Below are 12,120 nucleotides of genomic sequence, written 5' to 3'. Positions count from 1 at the left end.
CCCATTGTGGATTTTATAAGGTTTTTTACCTTTACTGTTTCTTGTTGTACTTGTTCTTTTCGTATCTAATGAAGATGTAGACATTTTCATAAAAAAAATGACATAATAATTCGCAACTATCTTATTTTTATCTATATCACAATCTTTTATATTTATCTTAATTTCAACCTTTATCTTCATCTTTATTCCGATTTAATACCAAACGGCCTTTACAAATTTTCATTCTCTCTTTATTAGAGCATTTTCACGAAACTATTAGTGTGCACTCTAAATATAATATAAACAATGGACTCTTAACCATTTAAGAGTATTAAAATACATGACATCTCCAACAATACTCATACTCACTCATTTATTTTTTATCATTAAAATTATTATGTATTGTTATCTATACTATATATAATTACGGAAGCAGAGAGAAATGAGAAGAAGTGTTTTAGAGGTCTTTTTGATGAGTTGTCAATGTAGTAAAAAATCAGATTAAAAATATTTAATTAATTAAAAATAAATATTTAATTAATTAAAAATAACAAATTTATATTTATATTAAAAATAATAAATTTATATTTATAATATATTAAATAATTACTAGCCTATTAATTAAAATAATAAAAGAAAGCAAGAGTTACGGGAAGATGAAAAAACACAAAGCAAATCCAAAAGTCACAAATAAACTTCTATATAAAACATGATAGATAGTATTCCACCATTATATTCATTGGTCACGATAGATAGTATTATATTTCTAAAGGTAAATATTCGATTTTTTCATATGTTGTAGTTATTTTGTTCTCAATTATGTTGTTGTTTTATTTTTATTAAACAATAGTTGTTATAGTTTCATCTTTCAGATTCATTTCTGTTGTCACCCAGGTTCTATACCTCTCGCTATCTTATTCATGTTTTCTTTTTTATTTGTCTTTTTTTTTCCAAACTGATAGCTTCAATTGAAGAAATCCGACAGAAATAGAAGATGTCTGAACAACTAAAACCGGAAAACACAAAATTGTCAAAAATTACAAGAAATTCTTATGTTTCTCAAGGTAATTATTCGATCTTTTTTATATGTTGTAGTTATTTTTGTTCTCAATTGTGTTGTTGTTTTCTTTTTATTAAACAATAGTTGTTATAGTTTCATTTTTCAGAGATGAAATTTCATTTCTGTCGTTACCCAGGTTCCATACCTCTCTCTACCTTATCCATGTTTTCTTTTTTATTTATCTTTTTTTTTTCAAAATGACTAAAATAAAGATTTTGTAAATTTGTATTCTTTTTTAGTATATGTTCCTACATGTTATCGTTTTGATTGTTAACTCTAACTAAAATTTAGATTTTCGTCTTTTTATGAACTCAATTTTTAGTTTTAATTGAAGTTTGATTAATTTTTCTAATTCAGAACATATTGAAATCCACTCATTTTTTTAGTTTGAGTTTAGCTAATTGATATGGATTGTATTTTTTTATTTTTATGCATTTTGGTACAAATATATATAAAGTTTCACACGATAGTTGTTCATTGAAGTTTGAGACATATTAAATAAAATATTAAAGAGATATTGGAACAATGAAGTTTATTTCAATATAAATTATGTTATTTTATTATTATTATTATCAAGAAGTTATCTTTTCCCAATTTTCTAGACAAGGAGATTGTAAGCGTCTAATACGCTTGATAAGATGTTTATTCTTGAAGAATGTGGATTATGCTAGATACTAATTCAAAATTAAGGTAAATAAAAATAAATTTTGATGCTCAAAATCCTAAAAATGTACATTAATTATGGATATTGAGATTATTGCTTTTGCAATATTGGCTTATATAATTTTTAACTATTATATTATGGTTCGTACAAAATTGTTTGTATTTCAAGAGTTTTTAACATATGAAAATGAAATATGATCGTAGGACAAATTATTGAAAAATATTAATTAAGAAAATATTATTATTTGAATCTCTTCAAATTCTCAAATGTTGAGCATAATGATTCTAATTAATATAATTAATTTCACATATTAATTATAAAGGTGCCCGCTATGGTAACTTTGTTTTTTACAAAGTAACCATAGCGGGCACCTAATTATAAAACGTTTTTTTTGTACTGAGTGGTTACAATTGCGATTTAATTCTATTTAACTAAAATTAATTTATGGACTTAATACTTCATTAAGAAAAAATAAAATGTTTAATTAATGGGCAAAAAATATTTTCACTCTCCTCTTTATACGCTTATGTCTCGACATTCTCTCTTATTTTCAAAAAAAAAAAAAAAACCCGAGAGGAAGATGGTTCTCTCCTAATTATCTTTTTCGTCCCTTCATTTTTTTTCAATTCTTTTGTTTGTTTTTCTTACTTACAAAATTCAAGAATATATAATTATTAGAAAATATTAATGAAGTCAAATAAGTGATATCTGCGAGTATGGCTGATATTCTATATAGTGAAAGAATGAAGAACAAATTGATCGAATGTCTTGATGAGATATTACGAGATGAAAATAGGAGAAATCATCATCTTAAACTGATTCAATTAGATATATTGGGTTATTGTAGCAGAATGAATAATTGAATTCGAATACTTGGTGATCATGAAATTCCATCAACCAAAATAATTATCATCAAGATGAATTTGTGACTAATTCTTACGAATTTTATTTTTTTATATGTAACATATTGAATTGATAAAGTTTCTTCATATGCAACATTAGAAAAGTATTGATTGTAATAGTTTATAGAATAATATATTGATGTTGCTTCCATTTTAACATAGATTGTAATTCTTTTGTATCGTAAATATAATATTTAATTTTAATCGTAGTTTAATTCAATTTTTGTTTAACCTATATTGTGATTCTTTTGTATCGTAAATATAATATTTAATTTTAATTATAGTTTAATTCAATTTTTGGTTTTTTATTATATTCTAATATATTTCTTAATTAATCTGCTATTTTATTATTATTGTTTCACAGAATATTTGGAATATGAAAATGTATTAAAATTCCTAAAAAGTACAAATCATTGAATTTTGTAAAAATAAATAAATCATTCATCTTTAGTTAAAATTCTATAAAAAGTAGTCAATTATTTTTAAAATTAATTTAATTTGAATTATCATTAAAAAATATATATTAATTTCAAATATAGATAATATAAATTTTTTTCATAGCATGATATAAAATTATTTAAAAGTAAATATGTCAATTTATTTATTTGTCTAAATTATATAAAACTTTCATACCCCGTGCATCGCACGGGTTTGCGACTAGTATTTACTAATAGTGAGAGAAAAGAGACTTTTCAATAATAAATTGTTAATAAAAAATGAAATAAAGAGATAACTGAGAGTGGAAAGAGGTTCCTCAATAACAGAGAGAACATAGATTTTTAGTGATTTGAGAAATGACTAATAATTTATTGGAGTTCATTTTTAAGCCAAACTCTTTAAAATTTGACTTAAGAACCTAACTAATGAGTCTCTTGAATATGCTTTTATTGAAAAATATCTCTCCTTCGTGGATTTCTTTTTGAAATTCTTCTTGACTCAACTCTTGAAATTGATTTTTCTTCTCACCATTGTTGTAAATTTTAAGCTATAAATGCTCTGATACCATGTGAAAATAATAGTAAGCAAGAAATTAAATAATCGACGATTGAAAAAAAGACTAAATTGAATAATGAAAATTGCTTAAGGACTAAAAATGATATTTTCTACCTTTATATAAAAATAACACAACCTTAACATTTTTTTTTTTTTGTAAAAAAACACAATTAGATAAACTTTTGGATAGTCAAATTTAACTTGCTAATCCAAAAAGGTGGTCACTGAATTTATATGGTTATTTTAAAATGGTTATTCAATTTCAATTTGTCTTAATAAAATTATTCAATTTTGAGGTTTGTCTCAATTAGATCATCCTGGTGATTTTAGTAATTAAAAAGCATCGGAATGATGACATAGATGACACGTTAGAATGAGTCAACTCAGATCTCTGATTGAAATGATACATGACATCCACGTATACGTTATCTGACTATCACGTGTCGGTTATTTTTATGAAAAAATCATAAAAACAACCGACACGTGGCTGTCACATTTCGTTTCGGTTAGAAATTTGAGTTGATTCATGTTGACATGTCACCCATATCATTATTTCGATGCATTTAACTACTGAAATTGACGGAGTGACCTAATTGAGACAAAACTCAAAATTTAGTGATCTTATTGAAACAGATTGAAGTTGAATGATCATTTTAAGACAAGTAAGTTCAGTGACTAATGATACTTTTAACCCAATCCAAAAATGACATAATTATTATAAGAAATATTATTCATTTTATATTTTTTAGATTATCAAAAATGGCGAATACGATATGAAAACGTCACAAACCCGATTGAAATTTACATAGTTATGATATACTTATGAAACCTTTTATGTCTATTCATTGTTGACCTAGAGGGTGTTTGTTTTTTCTCTTTTTATATTTTTATGTACTAACAACAATTGAGAATTATTGTTTTACCAAATACTAATATCAATAAGAAAACAACAAACAACAACAGTAAACAACAAATCGTAACAGCAAACAACAACAAAAATCATCCGGTAAACTAAACAGTCAATTAACCCTAATATGAATATGTTTAAACTTTAAAATAATAAATACCAATATTGACTTAGACTTATAACTTTTTATATATATAGAGAGAGGTGTACCCCTAACTACCAACAATATTCTTTTTGTTTTCACATGCTAAAATTACTATATAAATACATTTAGTTCTAAGATTTGATGTCACAACAATCACCAACATTGTATTTGTCCACATTATTTCTTAATTACTAAGATGTCTCCAAACTTTTTATTTCTTCTATTCTTGCCTCTTAACTTTTACTTTTTATTAATCTCTGCAATTCCCACTTCAAGGTTTCATGTTCCAAGGCTTAGTCCGACAGCTCCAAGAACATTGGAACATGATTCTAGTAAAAGATCACTTATGTCTGAATCAAATTCAGAAGATCTGAAAACATATTTTTATAACCAAACACTTGATCACTTCAATTTCAACCCGGAAAGCTTCCAAACATTTCAACAGAGGTACCTAATAAGTTCCAAGTATTGGGGAGGTGGAAAGTCCAGTTCTCCAATATTTGTTTATCTTGGAGCAGAAGCATCTCTTGATTTCGATCTTCCTTATGTTGGATTTCTCAGCGATAATGCTGCTCGCTTTAATGCTCTTCTCGTTTACACCGAGGTATATGATTATTTAAATAACGCGTGACATGATTATTTATCGGGTGCATAATAAATTAAGTGGTTGGAATAGGAAATATTTAACGGATCTCTTTATATACGTACTAATTTATTTGCAGCATAGATACTATGGAGAATCAATTCCAATGGGAACAGAAGGAATGGCACTAAGAAATGCAAGTAATAGAGGATATTTGAACTCTGCACAAGCTATTGCAGATTATGCAGAAATTATCATTTTTATCAAGCAAAAATTCCATGCTCTAAATTCTCCGGTCATCGTCATAGGAGGATCCTATGGCGGAAGTAAGTCGCTGCACCTTGTTCTTCTTTCGTACTAGAAAATATGTGCAAATATAACTCTAAAGTTGTTCGAGAATAGCAGGTTTATATATTCAGTACTTATTTTTTGAGTGTTTAATTTTCAGTTTTATCAATCTTAGTTGATAATAACTTACATTGGAATAGGTAATTTTTTAACTTAATTGTTTGGTGAAGAGCTTTTTTGGAGTAAAATTAGAGGTTTGAGTCACTCTAGATGTTTTGACTAGTCAAACCTCCAAATTCCAATATTGGTGTTTGGTGAAAATGGATTTGAAAAAGCTTATTGAATTAAAAAAACTAATTTTAAAAAAGCTGGTTTTTAAGAGTTTTTTCAATTAGCTTATTGCTCAATCTCTTTTAGAGGACATTTTTACCCCTAATTACTACCATTTAACCCAAATAAAGGTTTTATCACGTCTTTATTTATCATTTTACACAATCAGCTATTAGCTATCAGCTAAGTTTTACAAATAAGTTTAGACAATCAGCTAGTCAAATCAGCTAACTAATAATCAACTAACAGTTAACAACTATTTACCAAACAAGATCAAAACTCAGTTAACATAACCTTACTCATTTGATGCGTCTAGAATTATAAATTGCATTCGAACCGCTAAAAATGAAAATTGAAATGCTGATGAAAACTTAGAGACTTGTTTGATAAACCACTTAATGACTTAAATTAAAATATTAAGCATTTATTTAATTTAAGTGCGTTTGATAACAATTATTTCTCTACCACTTAAATTAATAAATTAAGTTAAAAAGCACCTATTTTGGTAAGTTAAAATATTTAACTTAACATTTTAAGTTAAACATTATCAACTAATATTTTTATAATAATTATATCACTCAATATTTTTCAGCACTTATAATATTCAGCACTTAAAATTCAGTACTAATTTTCTTGGCACTTAATTTTCAGTTTTATCAAACATCTTAATGTGATTAAAAAAAAAAATTCAGGGGCTTCATGGGTAATTCAATGCATAAAAAATGATCACGTGATACTTTTTTTCTTTTATTAATAATGTAAACCTTTTGTGATTAATTACTTTTATTAATAATTTAAACTTTTTGTAATGTTTGTTTTTTAAATTTAACAGTGCTGGCTTCGTGGTTTAGACTAAAATACCCTCACATAGCACTTGGAGCTTTGGCATCATCAGCACCTATTCTTGACTTTTATGATATTACTCCTTCGGATATATACTATTCTATTGTCACCAAGGATTTCAGAGTAATTTCACCCCTTTTTTAATTTATTTATTATTTTGAGATTTTTTTTAATTAAGCAAATTAGTTAAAAATGATTAATTAATCTAATTAATTAAATTATTACAGGAAGTGAGTGAGACTTGTTACCAGACAATAAAGAAGTCATGGGCCGAAATTGATGAAGTTGCTTCTAAGCCCAATGGGCTTCAAATCCTTAGCAATAAATTCAAAACTTGCAAGTAATTATAACTAATTCACTTTAATTTACATTCATAGATTCTTGAAAATCAATTTTACTTTTATTTTGAGGAAATTTAGTTCAATTTTATTCTAGTAAAAAAATTTCTTTTGAAAAGAGCAAAATTGAGTACGGATTTCTATTATGGAATACGTCTCTCATACTCTTATATAAAAACACGCACACAAAGCCTTGTCTGTTGTCAATTCAAATGGGCTCATATTAGCCCGTTTCGCTTGAAAATCAAATTTGGAATCCAGTCCAAATTGGTCAACTTTTTTTTTTTATAATTAATATTAATAGGTCAGACCGGTCTGTTTTTATAAATTTCATGAAAATATACAGAGTTAGACAGATTGAATGTTATTTTTTTTCTCTATTTAAGAACATTTTCAAAAGGAGATTATAATTATAATTTTATTAATTTTGCTCTTGTATGTAGACCTTTGAGAGATTCTGGCGAGTTGAAGTTCTACCTAGACTCGATGTTCTGTAATGGCGCACAGTATAACGAGCCACCAAGATATCCAGTTAACATTATCTGTAAAGGCATAGATGATGGCATTAATGGCAATTCTGATTCTGATATCCTTTCCAAAATATTTTCAAGTGTGATTTCTCTCCGGGGAAATAAATCATGCTATATTAATCCACCCATAGATGACGCTGAAATAAGTCTTGCTTGGGATTGGCAGGTCAATTTTCAATAATTATTACTCGTTCGATTATTTTTTAATTTTTTTTATTATCATTTTACTCCACAAATAAATAAATATAAATATAAAGTGTTTGATTAGTATTAAAAAACAACTATTATCAACTGCGCTGCTCCAAATCACATCATGCAAGCCTGTAAGCTCCCTGAGCCTGTCCTCAACGACCTTGATAAAATTAATCGGCGTTTTCTGTGGGGAGAGTCTGGGGATGGGAGGAAGATTCACCTGGTCCCTTGGAAGGAAGCCTGTCAGCCTAAGAGCAGGGGGGGTCTTGGTATAAGGCAAGCTAAGGACAATAATAAAGTCCTGTTAATGAAGCTTCTTTGGAGAATGTGGCAATCCTCCTCCTCCCTTTGGGTTCGTCTTCTGTGCGGCAAGTATAGGAAAGATAGAATCTTTGGTGGCCCGAAGGAGAGGGTTGTCAGCTGTTCCTTCCTCTGGAAAGGGCTTAGTGCTGTTTTTGCTGAGTTCTGTACGGGGATTGGCTTGGAGGTGGGTAATGGGAGATCCATTAGTTTCTGGTATGACACCTGGATTGGTGACAAACCGTTGATTGAGGTGTGCATCGCCCCTCCGCCGAATGATCTCCTCTCCTGGAGAATTGCTGATGTGGTGGACTCGGAGGGAGACTGGATCTGGTCTAAGTTCGACTCCTTTCTTAGCCTGGAGACCCTCCTTAATATTAGAGGTGTGAAGATTAGTAATCAGGAGGAGGATAAGGACAGACACTGCTGGGCCTTGACTAATAATGGTTCTTATTCTTGCAAATCGGCCTATGAAGCTTTTACCCCTAATAGGGCTGATCCTCCTTTGGAAATTTGGAAGTCCATTTGGGCCCTCAAAGTCCCCTACCGCATTAGGAGTTTCCTATGGCTGGGAGTCAAAGACAGGCTCCTCACGAATGCAGATAGACACAGAAGGCACTTGGCTGTATCTGGTGCCTGTAGCAGATGCAGCGGCCATGTGGAAACCTTGTGCCATGCTTTGAGGGATTGCCCGAATAGTAGAAAGGTTTGGGAAGGGGTCCTTCCTCACCACATCCTTCCTTCCTTTATGGGGTTCTCTGATATTGACTGGTTCTCTGAAGGCGTTAATGGGAATTTGTTGGCTAGTATGGAGCACGGGCTATTCTCTTCGCTATTATTTGTCACCAAATGTGGAAATAGAGGAATGAAGAGTTATTTGCTGAGAAGACTGTCTTTATTCCTGACCTCCGGTTTTACTTCTCGAAAAAACTCTCTGTTATTACAAAGAGTTTTGAAGGAGAGCCCCTGGTTCACCCCTCCCCGGTTAAAGAGGTCCAGTTAGTTGGTTGGAGGAAGCCCAGGGAAGGGGTTGTCAAGTTGAATACGGATGGCTCCTGCCTTAGTAATGGCAGAATTGCTGCTGGTGGAGTTCTTCGGGATGCTAGTGGCGCCTGGCTGGCTGGGTTTACCCATAACTTAGGTACGGGCTCCTCCTTTACTGCAGAGCTCTGGGGGATCTTGTCTGGCATTAAACTCGCCATTCGCATGGGTGTTAAAAGACTTTCGGTGGAGTCTGACAATTTGGAGGCTATCAACAGGATTTCGGATAGACATGCTGTTTGTCTTAAGAGTCAGAATCTCATTAAAGCCATCTTGAGGCTTCGTCCTGCCTTCGATTCTCTTACCTTCTCCCATATTTATAGGGAGCAAAACCGCGTGGCGGATCGCTTGGCAGCTGCTGGGCATGGGGGGATGTTAGGTGTTTCTACCCTTTCCGTTCCTCCTTCTTTTCTGTTACCTTCTCTTCTTGAGGATAGGATTGGGGTCAGTCTTCCTAGACTGATCCCGGGTTAGGTTTTTGTTTGTTTGTTTTTTTTTCTTCCCTTCTTACCAAAAAAAAAAAACAACTATTAATAGCTATTTTTTTAAATTATTATTAGACATGTAGCGAGATGGTGGGCCCGATTGAAAGGGGAAATGACACAATGTTCCCTCCTAGTCCTTTGGATCTCAAGGGCTTTCTTCAAGAGTGCAAGGACTATTATGGTATTTCTGCTCGACCTCATTGGATACCTACCTATTATGGAGGCCATGTACGCTTTTCTTCCTTTCGTTATTATTAGTATTCAATTTTGGGTAATATTAAAATCTAGCCCTTAAAGTTTTTGAGAAAATCAAATTTTACCCAAAATGTTTTATTTTTTCACATTGTAGGACATAAAACTAATTCTGCACAATTTTGGTAGCAACATTATTTTCTCAAATGGATTAAGAGATCCTTACAGCCGCAGCGGGTAAACTTCCTTATATTATATATTTTTGTTCAAATAAAATATTGAAATATTCTTTAGTTTTGCTGATAATTAAGTATATATTTCTTTTATATAAATAATAAAACATAGTAAGATAAATTAATATGTCATTTTTTATTTATAATAGGATATTGGAGAACATATCAAACACAATTGTTGCCGTCTCTACGATCAATGGTATACATTTTCTTGATTATACCTCCATTTTTATTTATGTATACATAATGTAACGTGGCGGAGCCAATCCTAGCAGAAATTGGGGGACTACCATGGGGTGGCACCACCGTTCCTCAAGGGTGGCGTTGTAACATCCTGGTCCAATACCATGTAGATATTATCCGCTCTGGCCCAATTCCAACACATTGGGCCTCACGGCTTTAAAACGCGTATGCATGTATTGGATTCACATCTTACTAATAAGCCTCAATCACTCCCTCTCCATTTCCGATGTGGGATTCAGTTCATTCCTACCCCCATTACCATCCCTTAGGGCCGCTCCTTGGTCAGGCCTTCTACCCCGGTGCCACCCACTCCGGACCGGGTCGTTACAGGCGTCGTCAGATATAGAGGGTTCTAGACCCTAGTTAGCTCTGTCTATATGTATATGAGCTTCCGTCGAAATATGGTCACAAAATGTATTTCAAAGTTAGCGATTGGTTTATTTGCGACCAACAGCTAGTCTCTAACCAAATTAGATATATGAATTTCTTCATTGATTCTGAAGCCAAAAAAATGTCGCAAATGATCGGTGCGACCGACACCTAGTCTCTAACCAAATTAGATATATGAATTTCTTCTTTGATTTTGAAACCAAAAAATGGTTGCAAATAATCGGTCTCTATCTTTGCCACCGATTTGGCGACTAAAGTGTTGGTTGCCAACTGTGCAACGGTAAAGAAAGATATAATCCCAAAGCTTTAGCAACCATATAATTACCAACTGATTCATTTTGGTTGCTAATTATACAAGTTCGATTGCTAAACCATGTTAGAGACCATTTTAGCAACCATATTGTTTTTGGTTGCTAACTACCATTTTTCTTGTAGTGTTAATCTTACTCTTATTCTCTTCCATTTGGGTTACACATAGGCTGCATAATTGTCTCTACATATGGATTGGATCTGGTCCACAAGACGGATCAAAATTCCGATAATAGAACTATTTTTAATTTAGAAAAATGTTAGTAATTCATAAAGTTGTTTTTGCAGGGTCTCATTGCTTGGACATACAGAAAGCTAATGCAACAACAGATCCAGACTGGTTGGTTGCGCAGAGAAACACCGAGATTAATATAATTGATGGATGGATTAATAAATACTATCATGATCTACTTCAAATCAAGAAAACCTCTAGAAAGATGATTTAAGAAAAATCAAGTCACGATACAATTACGACAATTATACGCGAATAGCATAATTCTACTATTATAAGTGATTAAAATGTTGTTGCTGGTAGTTGTTAGATGTGTCGTTTTGATGTATATTGTGCTATTTCGTTATTGTTATGTTAAACTTTGTTTAAATGAGTGAAAGTACAAGATTTGCAACAAAATAGTTATGTTGCAGTTTAAGTATATTCTAGTCGGTTTTTTGTTCTGTTTCTGCCTTGTTGGTTGAATTGAGCGCGTACTAGAAATCGCGTTGTCAATTCTGTGTGATGGTGTGATTTTTTATGCGCTCTGAATTACGATAAGATGATTATGTTAAAAATTAAAGGAGGAACACACTTCAAATTCACAATTACTCTTATGGGGATAAGAAGTAATTGAATTGAATGCACGAAACGCAATGATATAGGTCATTTGCGTCGGTCCTCTATTGTGGACCGACGCAAATGAGGCTATAAGTAGTTTTCTATTCCTTTCTCCATCGTTTTCCGCATGTCTCTCCCAAGTCCGACAGACTATTTGAACAACTAATTAATCTCGCACGAATCTCTAATTTTCTCTCTAATCGATTTTTTAGGTCTTACGGATGGATTACTTCTCAATGAAGTTTCCAAATCAATCAAGTTAGGGTTTTAAGGGTTTTGTTTATATCTTCAACTCTCCTTAATTCCATTCAATTGTGATTATAATTTTTTCTTCTTTTTTT

The 12,120-nt window shown here is 31.3% G+C and overlaps 1 protein-coding gene across 1 annotated transcript; it reads left to right on the top strand.

Annotated features, from left to right (window-relative positions):
• Positions 1–4,918: 4,918 nt before the first annotated feature.
• On the top strand, positions 4,919–11,424 carry LOC136224221 (uncharacterized). Its single transcript, XM_066012492.1, has 9 exons — positions 4,919–5,254; positions 5,373–5,559; positions 6,684–6,817; positions 6,922–7,034; positions 7,476–7,728; positions 9,656–9,808; positions 9,930–10,009; positions 10,155–10,204; positions 11,236–11,424. The coding sequence occupies exons 1-9, from the start codon at positions 4,997–4,999 to the stop codon at positions 11,391–11,393; spliced, it is 1,386 nt and encodes a 461-aa protein (XP_065868564.1). The 5' UTR covers positions 4,919–4,996; the 3' UTR covers positions 11,394–11,424.
• The last annotated feature ends 696 nt before the right edge of the window (positions 11,425–12,120 follow it).

Source organism: Euphorbia lathyris, chromosome 3 (genome assembly GCF_963576675.1).
Source record: "Euphorbia lathyris chromosome 3, ddEupLath1.1, whole genome shotgun sequence".
Lineage (NCBI taxonomy): Eukaryota > Viridiplantae > Streptophyta > Magnoliopsida > Malpighiales > Euphorbiaceae > Euphorbia > Euphorbia lathyris.
Note: the sequence above shows the minus strand (reverse complement) of the source record. Positions and strands in the feature narration are given on the sequence as shown.